We start from the raw sequence: 25,034 nt of genomic DNA on the forward strand, positions 1-25,034 counted from the left end.
TCTATTCTCCCTAAGTGTAAGTTCATGCCCACTTCCTGCTATGTAGACACTGATAATGTTTGAACCCCCTTCATTATTGTAATGTGCTGTTCTGCCAGAAAAGATAACTCTGTTTTGCTCTCTGGTTTCATCAGATAATGAGTACGTTGGGCAAGTAAACCCAGTCTCCCTGACGGCTGGGCCTAGTCATGCCTCCTCATGGTCTGTTAAAGTGGAAGATTGAAACAAAGTTCAGAATTCCCTGACCCATTAGAAAGTCCCTGATTTCAGGATTATTCACCCGAGCAAAATACTCTATTGGAAGTTGGAGGATATACATTCACTCAGTCAGATAATGAATCCTTATTTGATGCCCATTACTAGGCAGGTTTTTGATGGCTCTATTTAAAAATGTAGGATAGATCACCTGACCCATTGGCCAAACCCCTGAGTGAGCAGAGGACAGGTGTCGGTATCCGTCTGACTTGCGAAGCAAGAAGGAGACAAAGGAGATGTGAGTTTTAGAACTCTCAAAACAACAAAGAGATCAGTGGGCAATAATTTCCTCTAGAAAGAACTAGAAGGAAGATACCGACCCAACAGCCTGTCTTAGGCCCAGAAATACATTTCAGACTTCATGTGGTATGTTTGAAATTGGCACAATGCTGAGAGATACTGCACCCGAGATCAAAGAAGGGTTGCGTGTGGCCACAAGGCGTCCTTTCATTTGTCATTGGAATCGGGGGAAGGATTTATTCACCGACTGTCCTTACACAGGTCCATGCGTGTGCAGGTCAGGCATTTTAAGCTGTCATAAGGACTATGGCTCAGGGTCTCCACAAGCTTTCTTGTTCAACTTCCTCTATCCTGAAAAGGAGCGAAGCTGCTTGGGGGCTGTGTTGTTGGTAGAAAGGTGGCGTTGGCTGTGGCAGTCAGGACTGAGGACAGAGAGGATATGTCATTTTGTTTTACCCGTCCGTCCCCTTCCTAACAGGAGATGAAGGTCTCAGCACTGGCTGAGGACCTCTTAGAAAGGAAGTGGTTGCGAGAGATGGAACCAAGAGGGAGAGTCCTGGTTTACCACTCGCTGGTTCTGTGACCTTGGCCATTCATGACTCGTAATTTTAGTTTCTGCATCTGTCAAACGGGCATAAACTCCTTATACGCCGCCTTCCAAGATGACTGTGACCATCCAGCGAGAGGTGCGGGAATGTGCTCTGAAACCTCCCTATCTCTCTGCAGACCAAAAGGTCTGTGATGGTCTGTATCTGTCCCTAAGGATAAAACAAATGGGAAAACACACAGTATGCCTTGCAAACCTCAAGAAGCTGAGCAAAAGATTTGGGAAGAATGGGTTTCTCTTTTTTACATCGGCCATCTTAAAAGACCTAAGTAATTCCCCAGTATAACTATTTGTAAAAGTAACAGGCATCAAAGAGGTGAGGAAACAAACTGAGCCCCTGTTCATCATCAGGGAATTGCTTCCCTGCGGTTGTGCTGTAATTTGAGTTGAAGAACACCATTTCTACAATGTTACTGGTTGTCAGGCTACATTTGAATGTACAGACCCAAAGTTTCAGCAGCTACTGTACCTTTACTCACGGTGTGACAGGTAAATCTTTACGTCATGCCTTTGGTCTTACAAATCGAAAAGCTTGGGTTTGCCTGACAGTCTTTTTTAAAAGGAAGATTAATTTGAAATGTATTTTCACCCAACCCATTGGGCCGTCCATTCCCACATTTCTGACAATGGGAAAGATTCAAAAGGGGCTGATGTAAGGCTTAACTTTTCAGCGGAAATTCCTCTGAGTGTCTGCTTTCTGCTCTTTACGTGTATAAACATGTTACAATCATGTACATGGGCGGCTTCAAGTGAAAGACACCCCAGGATGGGAGCGCAGGTGAGAAAGCCTCACCAATGGCAGGAGATGCTAAATGCTGTGTTTTATTCCAGATTTGTATTAGAAGAGGGCATTTTAAAGTAGCCCCTTCTGATCATTGTGTTAAAAAAAAAAATAGAGGTGAATAAAGGTGAACATTTGAAACCCGGACTAAGCCCCTACAGGCAGGGATGTTTCAATTTTTTGGTTTTATTTATTGAGATCTCCCTCTCCTTTACTTATGTACAGAGCCCAGCTATTGTGCACTGCCACCAAACGGGAGCTTTTTAAATGATTCGGGGAAGTATAGTTTTCATTTAGGTTTGTGCCCTCCAGTCTGTTTATACTGGTCGATACACTTGTCTGAAAAATATAATGGATTAGCACATCATTCAACAAGCTAGTCAGAAGGCAGGCTCAAGGCGACAGATACCAAAAAGTAAATTACAGTCAGTAGTAGGGCCAGGCCATGCCCACAGCTAGGAAACATCGTATCAGCATAAAACCTGTATTCTCTGAGAACGGTGGCGGAATGGAAAGGGATGAAAAATTTACACTCAAATATAATAAAACAATCAGCTCTACAAATTCATATGGCGCTATAAACTGTGTGGTTTATGACAGCGAATACAAAGGGAATCTGGCGCTCACGACCATCCCTCACATTATAACCTCAGCTGGAAACAGAGACTCGGTGGCATTTGTTTCATTTAATGGGCCCACTTTGCAAGTGGGCATATATCATGCCTTACTTTACGCATTCCATTTAAATACTTGTAAAACTCCAGTTTGCTACAGGTTTGTATTCGGCAGCCCAAGGGTTTGAGGCGGGCTCTGGGGGCGGGGGGTGAAGAGGGCTAAAAATCATATCTTTATTGTCTCTTAGCTTTCTCTCTCTCTTCTTCCCTCTCCTTATTTCCTTCTTTCTATTCTCTTTTCTCAAGAAACGAAAAGCAGTATTGAGACACATTCTCAAGATCTTGAATTTATATAATCTCTATCACCCACTTGGACATGAACTAAATCATCTATGGCAGATATGTCTAGTTATAACTATTAAAGAGTTTTCTGTTTTATAGGCAGAGACAATTAACACGAACAATTAGAAATGAATTCGAAAAGCCCAAAGGCTTTTTTGATCTTTCACCATAAAATAAACTCCAAACAGCAAAACAAACAAATCACTTCCCTTACCAAGAGCTTACTGAAGGACTCAGGCACTGGACCTCCACAAGAATATTCCTTTTACGGATTAGGTACTAATTGTACGGAGAGACAGATGAGCAGAAAAGGAATGTGGGAGCCTCAGTATTCAGAGGGAATGTATAGGACAATTGGAAAACCTACAAATGCAGAGAGAGACCTGCAAAATCACCCATCATATGGGCTGCTTATATGTGAATTAAGGGGAGCAGAAAAGGAAGCAAAGATGGGATTTCAAAGCTGAAATTGTTACAGAAAATATTTTCCCCACTTTTTTCCCTTTCTATATAAATTATCAGATGTCAATAGGGGGATCAATGAATACAATTCCTGAGTCTTAGATCTGGCAGTCTTTGTAGTAGACTTGATCATCTATCAACAGTGGAAAGATCAAAGGCAGCAGACCTCATTCTGACAGCTATCAAGTTTCATCAAATGGTCCTAGCTAATTGCACTAGGCCTCGGCCCACAATTGAATCCACTACTCCCCCTTAGAATGTCCTACAGTTTTTGTCTCACGGGTGGTACCTCCATCAGATTTGGCAGAAAAGGGAGTTACCCTGGCCTTAGTCTGTGACTGGTGTTTCCAGCTTTGACCTTGCCTTATGTCTGGCATCACTGCTACATCATATGTCTGCCGGTTGCACCCCTATGTGGATGAACCAAGGCTGATCAAGCCTAGCAAAAGTAACTACATAGACATCTTCAGGCCTCACCTTTAGCAGGCGAGAGACACAATGAATTCCTTCCAAACTTATTTCTCTCCTTCTCCATTTCCATCTTCCAAGTCCATTCCCCAACTTCTCTCCAGCAGAAGAGAGAGAGCTATTCCTATTTATTTCCCAAGTTCATGCCCTTCACACAAAGCTTATCCTGTTGAGACCTGGGTCCAGAGATTTTCCCTTTCTCAAACCTTTAATGCATCTTCCTCTACATGCAACTTCTTGACTAACGTTAACATCATCGAAGCGTAAAAACGAGACCCATCAAGCCCAGCCCTCCTTCAAACTGCTTTCACCTTCCCCACCTTCTTTACCCTTGAACTGCCTGGCAGAGAAGCTGACAGTCACTGCACTCATTGGTACCACTCTCTCAACAGCCCCTGAATTTTTTTTTTTTTTTTTTTTTTTTTTTGCGGTACGTGGGTCTCTCACTGTTGTGGCCTCTCCGGACGTGCAGGCCCAGCGGCCATGGCTCACGGGCCCAGCCGCTCCGCGGCATGTGGGATCTTCCCGGACCGGGGCACGAACCCGTGTCCCCTGCATTGGCAGGCGGACTCTCAACCACTGCGCCACCAGGGAAGCCCAACAGCCCCTGAATTTTGCCTTCAGCCTTCGTGGTGCTCCTGATGATACTCAAAGCACTGGTCATCTTCTAACTGATGGACACAATGGCTGTTTTCTATCCCCATGATATTATAACTTTAGGACACTTGATCACATCCTTTTTGAAAAATCTTTCTTTGACTTTCCTAATGGCAACATCCATGCTTCTTCTTGAGGAGGAGACTCTCCAGGTTGCCTTCTGATCGTTTGTGCTTCATCTTACATGCTTCCATCTCACCCTTGGCCTGTCAGTAAATTGGGATCTTCTCAGCTGCCCCCACCCTCTCCTCCTTGGTAATCTCATCCACCTCCTTTGGGTCCCGGTACAATCTATATGCTAACCACTTCCCCAACCTGTAACTCTGAACCCAACCTCTCTCTTGAGCTCTGGAGCCTGTTTATTCAACCGATGTCCCACAAGTTTCTCTAATGTCTCACATCTAAATTGGAACTAAGTTGTAAAAATGCATTTCCTCCTTGCTTTCCACTACATTCGATCAGTCACCAAGGCACTGATCTCACCCGAAAGAGGCCTCTCAAATTCATCCCCTTCTCTTTATTTCCACTGATGTGCCCTATTGTAATTCTTTTTTAAAAGTCTCTTTCCTGGGCTATTTATCTGTCTTGTAATTGGAAGACTGACATCTATCTTCTAAATTTCTTTTGCCAGAATACTTTTTCTGAAGCACAGATTTATTATTTCACTTTTCCCTTTAAAACATCTGATGGCTTCCCAGGGTCTGGAAGAGAAAGTCAAATTTGTTCAGCTTCCTCTAACATCCTTTACAATATGGTCCAGTCCTAACTTCCCAGACTCATCTCTTGCCTTAAGAAATGACTTTGCAGGTATGCCTCCCTTTGCCTGGAATATCACCTTCCCCTTTCCCAAGTGGAAAATGCCCATGAACACCTGGCCTAAACGCCATTTCTTTGGTAAATCCTTTGCAAGCTTCTCTAGGCAGAGTTAGTCAGCCACACTCTCTATTCCTGTGGTTTATATAGCGCTTCTCTGTATTGGAACATGTGACATTCCTTATTTATTAAGATATTTGAGGCCTACAATGTATAGGACACTGTAGCTTGGTTACCATGTCTATGACACTTTGAAGACACTGGGTCCTTGTGGGCAGGAGCCATGCCTTAGTTATTAATAACCTCAGTTTTTTTTTTTTTTATTATATTTTGGACACATGTGGGTCACTCAGTATTGGCTGGATGCTGGCATGCATGAATATATATTAAATGTGTGGGGAATATCCTAGGTACTCTGGGTTTAGACCCTTATTATTTATTACTGGGCCCTGCTACTGAATTTTGGAACATTTCTAATGTTGACTATCAGAGTTTTTGAATATATATATGTAACTTTACTGATGTTTTCAGAACTTCATTTATAGACGTTGGCATTGTGAGAGTAACTGTTTTATGGTTCTGAACAGGATGGTTAATTGCTCCAAGTCTCAGCCTCTCTTAACCCATACACATTGAAAAATTCTACTTGTTAATTACCTACAACTTCCCAGAGGCAGCTAGCAATAATAATAATGGTTAACAATGAGTGCTTTGGAGTAAAGTGGGATAGGTTTAAATGCTAGTTCTGCCACTTTCTAGTTGTAATACTTTGGGCAAGCTGTTTAATCTCTCTGAGCCTCAGTTTTCTTATCTATAAAATGGGGATAGTAATTGCACCTAACGATAGTTAGGATTATAAACTTTAATGGTAGTAAAGTGCTTAGGACAATACTTGGCACACAGTAAGGGCTTAATAAATGTTAGTTATAATTATTGTTCACTGTGAGGCTATATACGTGAATAGAAAAGGTCCGGAGTGATATGAATACTTCACAGACACAGCATCAGGAGCACACAAGTCAATCACCACATAATTGTTTAGGATTCTACACATTGTCAGTGTGTTCACACTTCTTATACTCTTGGACACTCTGTGTTTGGGAAATGTAATAAATATAAATCGGCTATGTTTAAATGTCTAGAGTCAATAAAATCTGAATTTATCCTCAAAAATGAAACACCCTTGTGGAAAAGAAAGTCAGTCTGTCCTTTGCATCAGCCCAGAATGAAAGGGTAACAGCTAGGTATCTGGGAGAACTACAGTTATTGACATCGCTGACCTATAAACATATCCCCTTCAGCATGATATACAGCACTTCAGTACCCTTGTTTTTATATAATTGCTATTACCAAAGCCTTTCAATTTCAAGTGCTCAAACGAGAGCAATTCATATTTCAGATAGTCTGCCAACGAGGAAAACTAATTTCAAAATATTTGATCATAAAAGTTGTCCTCAGCTTCTACAGAGATAATTTAGTCAAATAATATCAGCTAATCTGAAAGCAGTCTTAGCAGGAAATTGCTCGGGACTCTGTCTAAGCAGCCTCCATTTGCACTTATATAAATGTACTGAAAGTGTAGGAGACTTTGACAGCCTGCCATATGTGATTTCATTCCATAGCCTACCTACTTTGCCATCAAAAGTTATATCCTTTGAAGCATTGCCAGAATTACTTTACCCCCAGTAGATATGCTAGATGTGCCCTTTAAAAGCCATATCATTTCTTTTCTACTCTGACTGGTGCAGGGTAGCATCTGCTCAACTAAATTCCTTTGAAGGTTAACAATAAAATAGCCTACTTCTTCCAGGCTCCCCTCCCCCACCCCGACCCTGGCGCTGAGGATAAAATGCCCAGTGTTGAATGAATTTCACAGAGCACATTTTTTAAAGAAGAAGGAGCCTGAGAAATCACTTCACTTCACACTTAAGAAAAATTAAGATCCAGGCTTTTCGAAGCTCACTCGCCTGAGCAGAAGCAGAGACAACACCAGAGCCAGGTGACCAGAGCCAGGTCTCCAGGACCCCTGTCCAGAGGGCTTTCTCCTGCTTCTCCCAAGGCAGAACGTCTGATAGATAAAAGGCAGGCCAAGCCAGAAACCAGCAACAGAAAACACCATCAGTGGAGTGTCTTAACGTTATAAACAGAAAACTAATGCTGGGATTTCACCTCCAGGAAAACATTTGCTTTGTACAAAGAGTCGTACTTGGCATTCTCTCTACTCAGAGCTCTGACAGTTGCAGTCATTTAATACACTGTTGTGATGCCCCTAAACGGATCAAAATTAGTAACATCATGATTCAGGATTGTCTATTTTCCCCTCAGCTTGCTAATCTTACGCTTCTTTTATAATTATTTTAAAAGGCACTATATGATTTCCTGAGCACCGCCCCAGGTGTTCTCAGTGATAATGAATGGATAAACATATCATCCAATGTCAGGGAGCAGTTGTGACGTTTTAAAAGTATCTTCCGTTCAACTCTTCTAATTTCGATGTATGTTACACCCAAGGTTGCAGGCCTGTGTTTTTACTAAAGAGCTGAATGAATCCCAGTCAGTGCAGGATTTACTTGTCTGCTCAGGTGAAAAGGTTTTGAATGTAGTGAAATGGCACGGTCCTTTCTTGGTCTTTGCAAACCGTGTGATGTCAATTCTAATGAATGAACTGGAAAAATTATGCTTTTTCTTTTTATAATTTCAGGGAATTGGTTCCCAGTCTACCTCTTCTTTTCCTTGAATTTTCATCTTCTGTCCTGAGGGGTGTGCAGACTTTTGTAAATTCAAACAGATATGCAGACAGGACATCACAAGCACTCCTACCCTCCACTGCAAGCACTTCGACGTGACCCTGGACAACTAGAATGAACAGTCTGACCAGGTTGCAAACAACATTCCCCTTAAGTTTGGGAACTGAGGCTAGGAGATCCCCATGCTTACTAGGAGCCTTGAGCCCTGCTTGCTCTTAAAAAGTTGTCTGCCAACAATGGAATCTCATTTTCCACACAGTTGTTTCTGATTGATCTTCAAATGGAATGCCTCTGAACACTTTAATTTTTGTGCCTCTTGCCCCTTCCTTCACTGCCCCCCCACTTTGATTTCTCAAGTAGATAATGTTTCTATTCATAGATACTTAAAAGCAAGAAAGGAATTCACCACTTAAAGGAACACTTGGTAATAAAATAATCTTTATTTAGTCATTTTGCAATTTGCTAGCCTCAACATTTCTTAAAACAAAGCAAGCCTGTACCTTTCATAGCAAAGAACCAGATCCTAGCTAATGCTACCATTCCTGTTTTCTGGAAACACTCCGCGGGGTCTCTGCTATATGTAGCCAAGCACTTTTTCTGCAATTTTTAAAATTTTTTTAAGCTCGTGAAAGTATCTGGTTTAACAATTAAGGACTTTGGTTAACCAGATCTAAGCATCTAATAAAGTATGGTAGCAACAAATACCTGAAAGTCAAGACAGGCTATAGAATGATAGTAAAACTTGTGAAACCATCCCTTATGTGTCTGCTTCTTAAAGCCTTAGCTCTTTCCTAATCAAGAGGCAATTTTCTATTGTTTCCTTGGCAAAGCATTACTTAAAGGGATTACCTGTGGTTCTAAAGCAAGGTTCCTATTGGGGAGAGAGGCTAAAAGGGAGGGGGCTGCTCGATACAAAACTTGCTTCTCTCAAACCTAGAAGAAAAGCTAAACACAGTCTATGACTCTTTACGTGATACCCAAATGCTATTACGGACATACTTCTGAGGTCTACCAAAACGCCACACTTGGCTCATAGGTATTCTTTGTCATCTCTGCCAAGGGCCCTGCCTTGCCCTAAAAATATCCAATCTCAAACCGCTTTTTTCTTTCCCAGGGATAACTTCTTTCTGCATACATTCTTCTGCTCTCAAAAAGTTTGCATAGTTCTTGAAAGTAATAGATTTAATCTGCCAGCACGTTTGAAATTAACAGCATCAGCGGAAGTTTTTGTCTTATTATTGAATGTGGTAAATGTGCAGTTGTAGGAGGCTGAGAAGGGGAGGAGACACCAAAGGAAAACCTGGTTTGCTGTTTTAGTGACTCATTTGGGAAGTTATTTACATCTGTAGATAAGAGTGCAGAAGGCACAAAAACCAAATCAGAAAGAAATCAATTTTATACATTTATATATGTATAAAGGCGTGTGAATAGACACCTATTTACACAAATACGCATCAAAAGATGCTCTGAATCACCGGAACGACTGCTATCAGTCTCTTTAAAAATGACTATTTAGGAAAAAGAGATTGCGTCTCTGGACTGTCATCCAAAGGGGGCAGACGGAATAAGAAGGATAAAAAGCCACATGGCATTTGTTGTCTAAAACCAGCATAAGTTTTCAGGTTATCAGCCTAGTTCTCGAACTTATGCAAAAACCTAAAGTCGATTTCCTTATTATATTCCAACTGATATTATCACTGAAATTGTTGCTATGTCACTCCTGTCATGAAAACCTTGTCTTCTTATGTAAGAGCTAAAACCCAATACAGATTGAATGTGTGTGTGTAGGAATGAAATTTGGATTTCACATGAATTTAATGATTTTATGACCTTCTTCCCAGGAGGTCAAGTTATTTCTTATTCTTCATTTGAGCAGTTTGCCCTCACTCATCACTCTCCTAGGGGCCAGGCTAACTGAGGAAGGCTTAGGTGTAGAGGTATTATTTTGCATATATTGCCTATATAAGCACCACATTATAGACAGAAATTATCCTTACTTTCCAACTTTGCATAATAAAATGAGCCATTAAGTTAATACCATATAGAAAATACTGCTTGTCAGGCAAAGAAATGTACATTGCTTTCCAGAAAACTGGGGACATTACATTGCCAATGCCTGCATGAATAATACATAGGTTAATTCAGAAAAACACCGTTTCGTTATTTTAAAATGAATAAATTACGGACTTAGAAGGATGACTAAATTTTCTCCTCCATCTTACTTTTGCTTAGTGCTCTACTTTAAAAACGAATATGAAAAAACCATTTTATCCACATAAATAAAACAAGCTAGTGCCTCAAAAAGTATTTTTTTCTGACTTTAGACTTCTTGATCCCACAAAACGAAGACACTGCATTTTCTTTTTTCTCTTGATCGTGTTACCTCCAGAAATTAAGACGCAATGTAAAAGGTCTTCAAATTATACATTTGAAAAAGGTGAGCCTACCTTTTATTGTCTTGTGATTCTGCAATTCAGTCTAACTAGAAAAGCCCTTTTTGCATACTGACATTCTGTGTTTTAGCCTCAATGCCTGATAAAACGTGTTCAAAGGAATAAATAAAAAGAATATAATTCTCACGTATGATGACTCAAATTTCTTTCATTTTGTTTCGGAGATTTTGGTTTACTCTGAAGGCCTGTTAAAAATCAATTCCATTTGGGAACTGATGGAAGCACGGAAGAGAGAAAGCAATGCGCCAGTAATAAGAAATTAATTTGGAGTTAAAATAAGTAAAACATTCCCATGCAGTGCATTTAGGCTGAGCATAAAGTGACAGCCAGCGGATTATTCTACCGATTTCTAATGCTGGGAATTCGGGCGGCATTTACTAGCATAACCTTTCAACTCTGAGCACATCAATAGAGGCCGACAGTGGCTTGAAATATGATTCCTTGCAGATAGCATATCCTCATTCATCTGACTGTGCTGCTCTGTGCTCCATTGCACAAACAGCGTCTCACCCACTTCTGAGAGGACACTAATAAAAAAGGCATCAATTTTCAGCTCTAGTACTACTGTGATCTCTTTATATGTTCGACATCCAACATTAAATTAAAATGCTGTTATAAATCCTACTTTCTGAATCTGGAATGGGTGTTGGGTTTTTGTCGCATGAGACTGCAGCAAATCTTGTCAAAAGCAAGGAAGCACGTCTTGTTCACTCAGAATTAATGTTGTGGATGAAAGAACGAGGTAAAAGGGGTTGAACATGGTGAACTGAGGGTGTCAGAGCTGGTGGGGACTGTAGCTTCAGGGTGCCAACCCGGGCAGGGTATTTGCCGCTTTCAAGAAATGGCTAATCGAGAATTGTAATGATCAAGGATGAGCTGTGTGGCAGGAAGATCACTGATAAACAAATAGACAGGCACACATCCACATCCACATATACCAACAGAAATATTTTAAGCATAAAAAAATTGTCAATTATTCCTCCCTGGCAGAAACATATTTTCCAAACACCAGTGGTCCTGATGAAGTCTCGTGGATTCCATCAGATTTCTGCCACAGAGGCTGCCACGACAATTCAAAGCTCAACAGCCCACTGTGACATGCTCTCTGGGGCTTATGTCAGTATTAAATAATTTTAAAGTTACAAGAGAAAAACCTAGAATTACTGGATGGTGAGGGAACAACATTATTAGAAACTAAGTGGTATGGAGTCAAACAGCTTCAGAAGCTCTCTGTGTAACGATCGTAGGGGAGGAATAAAAAAATCCCTTGCAAGAACAAGGCAGAAAGAAACCAGCTAGCTTTTTCAATTTTGCTAAGGACGGGAACATACTATAGAAGAACAGGAGGGAATTTTTCTACTCTTTCTGATAAAAAGATCCCCGCTAATATAGGTTATCACCTAGAACTCTGTAAACTAAATAGTAATAAGGGTTTCCACAAAGACCCAGCGTGCAGAGCTGCCGCGTTCTTCAGCCTGGCTCGTTCATAATTATGGATGAAATAAAGAGGTGTGTTTGCCTATTTGGGAGGGTGGGGTGGAAGGAATAGGGGAAAGAGCGAGCAGTTCAATATCCGGATCGAAAAGAGGAACTTTTTCCCCCAAGGATCCTGCCGGGAGGAACCTTGACATGCACAAAGTCAGAACGTAGACAAAGTTGTCCTGGTGAGAACGATAAGGTCACCCGTGGGATTGCTGAGATTATCTCTGTCAAGCATTCGGACAGCATGCAGTCAAATGATGCATCATGCAGTCATTTTCGAGGGGGGGTGGAAATCAATTTCTTCACCAGGTCGCTATTTGCTTTTCAAAGTGCCCTTGTAGGCCTTCACCACCAAGCATTTATCAATTTAAATGTTGTAAATTGATAATGTGCCACTGTGCCTTGTCCTGTTTCTGAATTATTTTGATACTTATTTTTTCTCAATAGTCTCTAAACCTTCAGAGCTTCCACGTTCAAAAGGGCATTTTTCTTTGTTACACAAGAAGTGATGAACTTTTTACGATTAGCACAGGAGAAAAATGCAGACTTGCTGAGGTTAAAAACCAACAATAACGACAAAACACAAGCTGCAGAAAATGATACATTTTTCTTTTTTAAAAAAATTAAGGTATGCCTACTTGACTGACTTTAAAAGGGGGGGGCACCAAGCAATATTTGGAGAGCTGTGTGTATTCGTTTATTAGAGGAACCTCTGTTGTCCTAGTGTTGCATCAATTTCATACACCAACTGAAGAAATGCTAACACTTGGCTCCATTATTATAAGCCCTCTGCCGTGTTGAAATAATACCTGTTTTGTCTTTATACTCTAGCTATATAGGATGTGATGATGCCAAACAAGAGTAATAACTTGTAAGCTAATGTCTTCTTTTTTTTTACCCTGCTAAATATCTATATCTATATCTATATCTCTCTCTATATATCTTTCACAAGCATGGGAGCAAAGAGTATTAACCACATACTAACCTCAACTTGATTTGCATTGAAAAACACAGAATGGGAGAGTTGAGGCCTGCACTATGGGAAAGCAAAAGAAAGACATGGCAGTTGCAAAGCATCTTTAACCTCTAGTGATTTATTGGCCCTCAGCCAAGTTATCAGGGGAATCTAATTCTTCTTTATTATTCAAATAAACCACATTTGGCACCACGGTTCCCTTTCAGAATAGCTTCCCAAATAGACTGAGCTCTGTCATTTATTTGACCTTGTACTTTTGTGCTGTAGCTGTAATTTTATTTGCCATTCTATATAACAAATGCAGAGAAACCTAAAATATGGAGATGAACAACAGGATGGGGAAAGGCATTTATGGTAAATATATCTGCATGGCTTTAAAAAAAAGACAAAATTTAAAATGACCATCTACCCCTTTTTGCCTTCACCTCTATTAGCTCTTATAGCTGCAGCCACCCTACCCCTTGCAGCAAGCTGTCTTGAACCAAGCCAATGTGTAACCCTGTAGATAGCGTATCTACAAGGTAGACAGCTACCTTCCAGCTGGCTTACAATGGCAAGGAGGTATCTTCTAGCAGGATGGGGACTTTGTGAGAAGAAAGAAGTGACTCATTTGCAAGCTGGGCACTGGAGGCCATGGGGGGTAATTAGTGTATATCTCAAGAGAGGGCTTAATTGGCTCTAGGGTATTTCCTCATGGTATCACAATGTAAAAATCTGTTAATCTCCCAGTCCGCTCTAGGACCCATTATGTTTTAAACAGAACTCTATGTTAACTTGAGAACAGTTTGCTGGCATAGATGTGCATCCGAATCATCATCTCTCCCTCCAATTTCAAGATAACATGTTTTCAGAAGATAAAGAGTCCATTTATATCCTCTGGTTAACTGAGACCCATGTCCTCTGCCTCTGGCAAATAAAATGTTGAATTTCTCATCAGCATTTAAAAGAAAATGCAGGATTTGAGGATGGATTAGGGAAAGCTGATTCAAAAGCACATAAACCATCAAACTATTTAATGCTATTGTAAGTCCTGGATGCCAGAACATCATTGTCAAAATGATCTTTGGCATACCAACATCTGAGAGAAGAATCTTCTGCCGGCTTATGCGATTGGCGATATGTGTGTTCATGGGTCATCATAGCCTTGTTCTGAATGTGGACTCCAATGGAAGCAAATCGATATGTCATAATCCATATATTAGCCTCCACAGAAATTGTATTTGAGATTTATTTTAATATTTCAGTCCCAGAAGAACTTTCCTTTCCTTATGAAGTGATACTTCCTTATTTTTATTTATTTAGTTTTTTCAATGCACCCTCTAGCTGGGCTCAAGCCCTGAATCACATGAGCATGTTGGGACAATGGCTGCCCTTTGAAGCACTGGGCTTGGCGGTGTACCAAGAACAAGTGTATTTACTGTTTTCTCATACCATTGAGTAACCCACTGTCCAGAACATTCTGTGTTGAGCATTAAAAATGCTCAGCATCAGTTGGATAAAGTATTGGATTTAGAAAATGTCTACTGTAAGAGACTGGGTGTCAGGTGATATAAAAACTACAACTACCATGCTGGGTATCTAGTTGTTAAAAACAGGGTATACGCTGTTAGAACATAATTGACTGTTACTGGAATACTGGGAAGTTGGTTGTTAAAACACTGGCCGTCACTGAGAGAAGCCCAGGCATTCTGAACATTGTGCAACTGTTATTTATTTTTTTTAATTTTTATTTTGTATTGGAGTATAGCTGATTAACAATGTTGTGATAGTTTCAGGTACACAGCAAAGCGATTCAGCCATACATTCCTTATTTTTGATGGTTGGCTATGTTTCTCTTTTTGCTTTGGTTGCCAGGAAGCTCATAGGGAATTTTGACACTTTATCAGACCATTTATATCCCTTCTTATAAGCCTTTATTGTGTTCTCCTACTATGTGGTAACAGATCACCTACTTTTATCTTTTTTTCCCTTAGACCCTAGTTCTATTTTGCCATTACTTTTTATTGTATATGTTTATGTAAGCTATTTCCTTTTTGGAAAGAGGAGGCTATAAACCAACAAATAAATATTTCTGTAAGCTTTAAATCCTCTATGGAAGTAGAAATGCTTTTTATTTACCATATAAAGTCTCTTTTGGATTCTTTGGCGATTGAGCCCCTTAACACATTGGAAGAGGTTTCATAAAAGCTGGCTACCCATCATGCCGCATTTTCAGTATTAGGGAAACCACTCTGTTTTCTTTGTTCATGTTTACTTTTGCCTATTCCATTTTAAGTAAAGAGCAGAGTTGTCTTTAGCAGCTCTGGACACCATCACCAGATATAAGAAGTCATTTAATCTCCATGCAAAGCAAACTCAGCAATGATATTTGGGTTTCTTCCTTTAAGATAAGGTCTCATAATGAGTACCTAGGAGTCATTTGCACCCAGGGATGCAAGTCAACAGTGCATTTTTCTACAACCTGAAACCATATCTTGGGTGTTAAATGATTATGCCTGGCAAAGTCAAAGGGCTGCTGAAGATGTATCATCATAGAACGCTTCATTCCTATCATCATGACAATATGAAAATACCTTAGAGAAAATAAGTGGCAAGCACGCATCCTAGACACCCGGAGTTCCACCCAGTAAAAACCTGCTCTGGCTGTCTCTATATTCATGCTACACAACTGAGCTGGGTAGAAGCTTCTCTACTTAGGTTTCTCATGAGCCAAAAAAGACTCCTAATTCTTTCTTGAGAACATAAGCCGTTTCAAAGCCACCATATTTATTTACATGTTGAAAGAAAATAAAACTGAGAAAGATACATCTTGAGAGTTACAAATGCAGACGCGGCTATGCTCTAACAAAATGACACGTTCGCAGTATTCTTCAACAATTTCACTGGATACGATGATACAATTACACATTTTCTTGATTTAATGGCACTGTTTAAAAAGGTAAGAAGGGACAATAACTATATAGATTGCTTATCACTGTCTAGAATTTGATGGGAGAACCACTGAGTCAAAGTTGTAGGACAAAAGCAGAGTGTTTGGTTTGCACTTAATTAAGGATGTGTGTGTGTGTGTGTGTGTGTGTGTGTGTGTGTGTGTGTGTGTGTGTAAAAGATTAAGGAGGTACTTAATTGAATAACTTTGAGTACATTTACACTGTATGTCACCAGTGAGCAGCCCATACCCCATAACTGAAAGAGGGCACTGAAGAAACTTGGGAAGAGTTATGTCTCAGGACCCCCAACTACCTTTTTAGAACTTAGAACATTAATTGGGTTGGAAAACCTTTCCCAAAGTTTTAGCATAGATTTTCCCCCTCATTCTTTAGGCATTTCAAAACACACCATGCCCTATCAAATTATTTCCATGTTAACCCAGAACTATTTCTAAATTTGTTTAGAACTCCAAATACACTCACTGGTGTATGCAAAAATCACTTTGTAGTGATTTACCCTTCATCATTTCAGTTGCATAACGCCTTCAGATGAAGACTTCTGTCCCGTACCACGTGGCCTCTACCTGCGCATTGGACCCTTTGGGCGACACTGGACACAACCTCCACAGAGGGCAACAGCCCATTGTGGCCAGCGTCTACCCCTGGGCGAGTCAGGACGCTGACTATTGATATGCACTTTACAACCCATCCCATGCAAAGGTGGGGAAGGACTGCACGGAAGTTGCCAGCTACTGTACCATGTCTGCACAGCTGCTTTATTCTACGGAATCCTCAATGATTTGCCTCAGATTTTAGGAAAAGACTGACTTGACGCCACAGTAGAGAAGCAGTGGAATCTATTGCTTTTTAAGGAGAAACCAGCACAGGGTTAAAGCCAAATTTTTCTTGAACAGATGATATTTCAGATGGCCACACTATTCCAGATGCATCAATTTCCTTGAAAATCCAATCCATATATGTGCATATGCTGTGCTGGCAGGAGGACTGACTGAAATGGCCAAGACCCAAGAGCTAATATTCTTTTGGCCAGAATAATGCAATTATTATTTTCCTAGCTATCACTCTAAGCATACAGAGCCATCTGTTATGCAAAGCAAACGTACACATCTCAATTACAGAAAATGCAGTTGCCTTGACAGAATTTGCATTATACCACTAACCAGGGCTGTAAAATGTGTTTTGAGCGAGTATATAATGGATCCTTTTCGGGAGTTCCCTAATTAGCATTTACCTGCTTAAACTAATTATTCATCCTTCTTCTTCACTGGCTTATTAAACTTTGTTGGATAGTCTGCACAAAACAGATGAATACGGGCATTGCGGAACAACAAACAGTGGGGTTTCCAGTTCTGTACAGTATTAATATGGTGGCGCACCAATTTCAACACTGGAGATTCTCAATTCTAGGTCCCAAACAGATTAAGACAAGGCTTACAGTCTATTAAAAGCCATTAGAAAACCAGAGATTTCAACAAGACGCAAGAATACTAATATCGAGTTGACGGTAGCCCAGCTTCTATCATTTGGTTTGCTCAAGTTTACATAAAATAGAATTGCAAGATACACTACAGCCAATAGCTTGCATGTCCTTAAAGGAAGAGTTAATGGCCCCCTGCTTGGATTCTCAAAGGCAAATAATTAAATTTGGCAGTGTTTCTCCTCCTCCCCCAACCCTCCTCAAATGCCAGATATGTCTCTCTATTATTTCCCAATGTCTTTCTTGATTTAGCTATTACCCAGCAAACTCACTAACAGCCAAAATGTTCCAACCACGCTGGCTGCCTCCTTAGAGCAGTGCCAACTCTCAGAAGCCGTGAGTTTAGGGTGCGTCCTGCCTAAGAGGAGAGAGACAAATCTTATCTCCATCTTTAGCTCAAAGGGGAAACTGAATGAGAAGTAGATTATCCAGCTTGGCAGATCATCACATACATACAAAATCCCTCCCACCGAGGCTATGTTTTTCTCGTGCCAAACCACCAGATGAAAAGGGTCGAGCTCAGCCAATCACCTGTGTGGGCACAGATACCCAGATGTTTAGCCTTTTTATGGAGAAAACATCTGGATAATTAGTGGAACTGCAAACTTTTCTTCAGGGTATTTTGGCATTCTGTAGCTGCAGCCTGTGTCTGGGAATCCAACGAAAGTCAAATTTTTGTGTTCCAGGGGAATCTCAAGAACTGACATCTAGGATTTTTTTCCCTTGCCCCATCTGCCTCCATCTTCCTTTGTTTTCACCTCTGACAGACACATGTGGGTAATTAAACCGCAAATAATGAAAGATTATCCTACTTTATGAAATTGTCTTTCCGCATTAGGAAATATTTGCAAAGGCAGCAAAATACGTCCTTGCAGGAACCCTCCCTGCAACACATTTTAATGGTCTCTTTCAGCATTTCTTGACTCCAAATGACTCCCTGTCATTGTGTCAGCTCCCAGGACAATGCAGGGTCCTCCATAAACATCCAGTAATAGGACACAAGGGAAGCACTATTAGTGTGTCCCTCTCCTACCGGGCACAGAGGTTTCAAAGTTCAAAACAACCAAGGGAAGAAACTTCATTTGTTCTCAATAAATTAATAATGATCCTTGGGGGGTGGGGAGGGGGACTAAAGTTTTGAGCACAGGTTGATTCTGAACGTTCCGAACTGACATACAATTTTCTCATTGACTTCGTGATCAGAGTCAGGTAGAGCCATTGAAAGAATAAATTGGGTAATTCACGCTAAAGAGAGTATCTGCTGAAGAAGGAAAGACATGAGGCTGAAGGAGCCTTCCCAGCTGCTGTCAAGAATCAAATTGTCTTACTTACTTGCGAGAGGCCTAGGTAGATGGAGACTGTTTCAGAAATGTACAAAAATTTTCCTTCTTGATTTAGTGCAAATACAAAGCCATCCAGGGACTGCAGAAAAAAATAAATATATAAATAGGTTAATAAGTATATATCGTGGGCATTTAGTTAATAAGGCATCTGATGCAAAGCAACACATAACCAAATTTAAGACCACTTTTTCCTTCATGTTTAACACAATCCTAAGACCTTTACTGCATTATACATGAACAAATGAAAGGTCTGAATGAAGACCACAAGCTCTCCCTTATTCCAGGAACTTCCTTATGTCTCTGTCGTTTTGATCAAGATGCATTACATTTACACATAAAGTCAAGTCATGTTGATTTTATGAGACGTTGACTTCATTTTTTTGGATTCAGTAGTTAGTGAGATTAAATCAGCATGATTATTAAATAGCTGAACAGGAATGAAAATTGTCATGGAATAAGAGAAAAAAAGAGTTCTTATATGAAGAGTAAGTAAAATCGCCACTTGAGCTCCTATGGACATCAGTAATTTGCTAATTAATAGAGGATTATTCTCTCCTCACTCCCAGTGCCTATTGTGTTAGAACAAATAGGGCAAGTCAATATATTATGGGTGAATGTTTACAGGCTGAAGCCTTACACACTGTAATCCTTGTTTTGCAAAACTCTGTATTAAAGTTTTATTTGATAGGTCTAGTTTCTACTACAACTCCTGAAGTGGAAAGAAAAGAAGAAGAGGGGGTGGGGGAGGAGGACGAAGGATGCTGCACATCATCTGTAACTCCTGAAACCTTAGTCCACTTTTCAAAGGGAGGGCTTCATTTTCAGTTTGATGAATGGTGCAAATCATCATGGACTTCAACTGCAAGATACCACTTAAATTGAGAATAGATTTGTTTTCAAATTCTTGCAATCCAAGTGCATTTTATATGTTCCATCATCCTCCTGTCTTGTGTTTTGCTTTATTTATTTATTTTTAACCAGGTAGGTTGCACAAGTATTGCTTGCCCCAAAAAAGAAGTTTTAAAGATTAGTGGTATTTACAAAGGAATTTGGAAATACAGGGAATCCTCACTGGGAACAAGGTATGGGGCAACATTAAACTAATGTCATAATTTTTAAATATAGAAAGGTGGAAGAAGCATGTAAAATTCAGGTAGAAAAATACACTGCCTCAAATCTCAGGAATAATTTCAGCCTCTTAAAATACTGAACTTTTTCAGAGTTATATATGCATAACATACATATATATGTATTTAATATATATATATATTAAATACCTGTATTTATATATATGTATGTATCGCTATGGGAATATGTGTTTGTGTGCGTGTGCATGAAATTTGGATTCCATGCTTCCTGATCTATTTTCACAGCCCCACCGGTCAGAAGTTATGGGTAGCACCCAACCACCTCCTCTGATTTAGTGGCTTCTGAAAACAATTCAAAAGTCACATTGTATTCCTCCACATAAAAGCAAATTACACGATAGACAAGGTTTTGGTCAAGACAGTACAACAATAAGAGCTTACATTTATTAATTAGCTTACATTTATTATGTACTAAGCAGTTTGCATGTATTGTCTCTTTTAATTTTCACAAGCACCATTTGAGGTAATTATATTATTATCCACATTTTACATACAAGGAAATTGAGGCTTAGCGAAGTTAGGCAATATGCCTGACCCTAGCAAGTGATGAAGTTAGGATTCAAACTCATGAATGAGACAGTCAGACTCATTCACTATACTGCCTTGCCTTCCACTAAAAATAAAGATCCTCTACTTGATACGAGTACATTAATGAAAAGATAAATCGGATAGCATTTCTGAAGTTAAAATATTTGTATTAAGAGGCAGCCTACAACTTCTTAAAAATCGTCCCTTGTTTTTGAATGCTTTGTTCCAATGATAGAATCCTACCATTAGGAGACAAATGAGAAATGGGATGACAAGAGAGTTCATAAGTCACTTCCACAAGAGGTCACCTGGTTACCTTTGCTCTGTAATATCTCCCTGGAAGCATCTAGAGGACAGGGAACAAAACACTGTCCAGGAGAACTGCATTCCTTATCTTTGACAAAACTGTCAAACCCTCTGGAGGCTTGTGAGAGCCAAACTTTCAAGCTTCAGGTGTGGTGCAGTGGAAGCTTACTTGGAACCAAAAGTGCAAAAGGATAGAAGTTTCCTTTGCAGAAGTTTGGGAAGCATCTCATTTCAACATGTCTTCACCTCAAGCAAGACATCTCCTAAGAATGACTCATGAGGATTAAGACTCCCTCTTTTGACCTTCCCCAGGGAGAGAAGGGCTTGGTTAGGTTTTCCATTCAACCTAAGAGTCATGGTCTGGTATATAATCACAGAGAGCTGTGTAAGCCATCTTCTCAAACCCTAAAATGCCACTATCAGATTAGAGGGACACACAGAGAGAGATCACAAGGGAACTTCTATGAGGACAAGTGACAATCAGAAAGCTAAATGAGAGCAGAAGAAAGGATTAATGGAGATGGCACAGAGATGACCCCCCTGTAGTCTAAACTCTCATTTTTCAAGTGAGGAAATGTCAGCACAGAGAGGCTAAGTGGCTGGGTAAGACCATACAGCCAGCTAGTGGCAGAGCCAGGATTAAATATGCCGCCTCCCATAGTATTATTAAAGCACTGATGACATGGTATCATCCTGGTCGGCTTATTCAGCTCCCAAGGAGACTGAATTTCTCCACAGCGAGGCAATGTCTTATTTATCTCTAGCCAACACTTAACAACTGTTCAGCTAAGACTTAGTAAATCCAATTCTACCTCCAAGCCCAAAGCTCCTTCCCTCACATCACACGTGCTAGAATTGAGTACGAGAAATGGTGATTATTTCCTCCAAGAGTTCTCTTTATGGAGCTATTAGATTATTTGCAGATTCTGATGCCACAGATGTCTAACATAGTCTGGGATAGCTCCTGACATTTGGAAGATCAGAGTTAGACTGGATCCTTTCATAGTCTTCCAAAATACCCAGTGCTATTCATTTGCCACTGAAACACATCCTTTACTTTCTCACTGAAAGGGATTATGATTTTTTTTTTGAAAGTAGGTTCATATCTCATGTATTTACTAAAATACTAGAGGAAGTCTGGGCACCATAGCAGGGAAAAGGAATATCTGGAGGCTAAACATCTGATACTATTAAGCAGTGGCAATCTAAGAACTGGCCAGTTTTGTTTGGCAAAAACAGAAGCTTCGACACATGCTCCAATTTCCTGGTGAGATTAAAATGAGGCTCTGTCTACATGACTCAAAACATCCAGTCAATTCAATTAAAAATAGCCAGTTTGGTGGGGGGAAGAAACAACTAGTCAGGTTAGTTGTTTGTCATTGCAAAGATAAACAAAACAAGTTAGTTAACCATACTGTTCACTTTTATGCTTATCATTTCAGTCAATTATATCTATAGTATGAGATGAAGATCAATAACTCGGTTATAATTACATTTCAGATAAAGAATGAATATGAAACCAGGTCTCCAGCAGGTTGGCAAGGTCGCTCTTCGCGTAGCCATTACCTTCTGATTCAGGGTCATCCCTGTCTATAGTTAGCTGTATTTTGCCGCTTAGAAAATTTTTAAGAGTAGCATCAATATTGGTTTAATGTGGGTGTCTTAATTTTAAAAGGTGGGAGGAGGAAGGAAACATTCAATTAGTTAGTCTTGGGAACCAAATACGATTAATCTTAAAGTTTGGTGGAAATTTAAAAAATTTTGGGTCAAGAAACTGCTATATGCTGAGCTGTTTCAATCACTGCAGGCTACCTTTTAATTTTTTTTTTTTTTTTAAAACTGCCCACTGTTTTCAACAGGCGCCAATTAAGATTCTGGGGTCAAAGGGTTAATTACATCTTCTTACTCAGTATGTAGAATTTTCTGATTATTAACTAAGGTTGGATTAAGATGAAAAAGAATCTACACAAATGTTAATGCTAGTCCCTCCTTGAGAAGATTTATTATAAAGCCACGCTGAAATCTATCTGCTTTCCTCAAAGCAGATGGAGAAAAAAATCTTAGAAGAAACAGTAAAACAGACATTTTCAAGGCATGCGAGTGTCTGATTCATCAAGACAGCGTTCTTATTACTAAAACCAGTTCTTAGCCATCTCGACAGGGCTGTTGGGAGATTTTCTTTGTCACAACCCAGTAAGTCTACGAGGTATGTGTGCAGCAATAAGGCTTGGATACAGAAGTCAGGAGCTATAACATCTCTGAATAATAACGCCTGTAATTATAATTTATATCCCCTGACATCAGTGTAACACATAAACTGTAAGGCACAGTTTCTTAACCCCAAAAGCTGAGTGTCTCTAACAGTATTTGTCAAATAATGAGGCTACTTCTTTCCAGGGTACGAAACTAACTATAGCTTCATGATTGAAGGTATACTAATGTTTAATGCATTGTGCTAAATGGATTTATAGTCGTCAAAGCTGTTTTATCTCTGCTTTCTTTTTTTTCCCTGCATATTTCACCGCAGCCAAATTTCAGAGTGAAATCTTACTATCGTGCCCTTATAGAGACAATTCTCACGTGTAGGACTACTCTGAAATTAGTGGTTTTTTCCTACATTCCAATGTAGAAGAGGAAAAAAGAAATCACCCCAAACTCTTTTCCTATGACCTAACTCCAGTTAGAGTGAAGAATTACCAGTAGGCTAGGTTATTTTAATGACAGATTATTTTAAACTAAGCCTTCACCATCTGTTCCACCCCCTAATTATGAATGCAAAAAGAACATATTTCACAATTACATCAGTAAAAAAGTAAGATATACGTGATTTAAATGCAAGTGTGTGCTCCGTGTCCTATGCACTATGCATCTGCGATGTTCTTCTACTTCAGGCTTAGGTTGTGGAGAAAATACCCACCCGTGATAAAGTACAGAGTCTGACACACTCAACGTTCCCTCCAAACCCAGCGTTTTTCATTGTCATGACATAATTCTGTTAGGACAAGAGCAGAACGTGAATTTGAGCACAATGCTTGCCAGCCATTAGATACGGGCATTCTATAACTGCTACAGTGGCTTTGCTGTTAACAAGGAGAGGCTGTGTGAGGAAATCCTTTCTGCAACCTGAGCAATGGGTGAGCATCATGAATATGTGAGCCTGCCCTTGAACCACGTATCTCCACTGTCATGAAAGAGTGAAGAAGCCAAGAGCAAAAGAAGCACGGTCTGGAAGGTGAGGATGGGGCTCCAATACTTATCTTTCCGCTCTGTTTTGGCAGCAGATAAAAGAGTTAGGAAAAAGCGTTTCTTACATTTTTTGGCCTTGCGATACAATAACACTTTGATCGAGCTCATTAAAATGCCATGTTGCCCTCTGATTGCACTCAGGAGGTGATGCTGTACTGCTCACGCACACACATGTGGACTCCCGGCAACCTCGAGGAGAGCCTGGGATGATGCCCAGAAGTGCCCACGTGTATCTGTTTATGGGGAAGAAAAAGTTTCCCAAATTTTGCCTTTGCAATCTGAGTTTTAACCATCAAGCACTGTGTAGAAACAAAAGCCTTATTCTTAGAAAGCATCTAAGTCAACTATATTTTCTCAAAGTGGAGAAAAGCACACATCAACGGTTGGGCTTTTAGTTAACTCTCAGAAATCTCTCAGAGCTTTCTGGCTCCTGTGTCTTTTCTTTAGTCCCCTCACTGGCAATGAGTCAATAACATGAAGGATGATAGAACAGGTTCATATGATTATCACATACCCAAAGCTACATGTTCCCCAATCACAATGCTAAATTGGATTAATTCGGTCAAATCTGACTATTTTCCCTTTAAAAAAGAATTCCAGAACAACAAACCTTGACACTGCAAGACACCTTTCCTAAGAGTTTCCTAAAACACATAACTCCAAACATCTTAGGTGAGAAAACAGTGCAGAGAGACACAGATGGCCTCTCTTCAGTTCTTAGAGGAGAGGTACCAGAATAAAAGGGGAGATGTTGAGCTAGTGAAATGTTACAACATGAAAAGAACAAAGACATCTGCTTTCTGAGCAAGGAGATCAGGTTTTGCTCCTGCTCATTAAAATTCCATTTCGTGGAAGCTGTGTATCAAAGTGCTGACCTTTTTACTCTGGGATGCTAGTTCAAGCCGTACATCCAGCCTTGAGGAAGGTGGATTTCTTGATTTGAACATCCATCCACATGGACAACAGGCTCTGGTATAAAGACAGGGTGCGGCATTTGGTAGAACCACACGTGTCTGTGTCTCTGAGCCACAGGGGGCAACACGCAGACCCCACATTACCTGTGGCTTGTCCCAGGGGACTGGGACTCCACCTGAGGCAGAACTGACCATGTGCTCCTTCTGCCTCAAGAAGAGGATCC

At 40.1% G+C, this 25,034-nt stretch overlaps 1 protein-coding gene across 12 annotated transcripts in view; it reads right to left on the reverse strand.

Annotated features, from left to right (window-relative positions):
* The window catches only part of NPAS3 (neuronal PAS domain protein 3), a gene marked incomplete at both ends in the record, with an annotated part of 868,696 nt that overhangs the window by 226,281 nt on the left and 617,381 nt on the right, over positions 1–25,034 (reverse strand). For all 12 annotated transcript variants that reach the window (XM_082853402.1, XM_082853400.1, XM_082853397.1 and 9 more), the window contains one exon: positions 18,658–18,747. In XM_082853402.1, coding sequence (XP_082709528.1) covers positions 18,658–18,747 — 90 coding nt within the window. The remainder of the gene's footprint in view (positions 1–18,657; positions 18,748–25,034) is intronic.

Source organism: Leucopleurus acutus, assembly GCF_964270905.1.
Source record: "Leucopleurus acutus genome assembly, chromosome: 1".
NCBI lineage: Eukaryota > Metazoa > Chordata > Mammalia > Artiodactyla > Delphinidae > Leucopleurus > Leucopleurus acutus.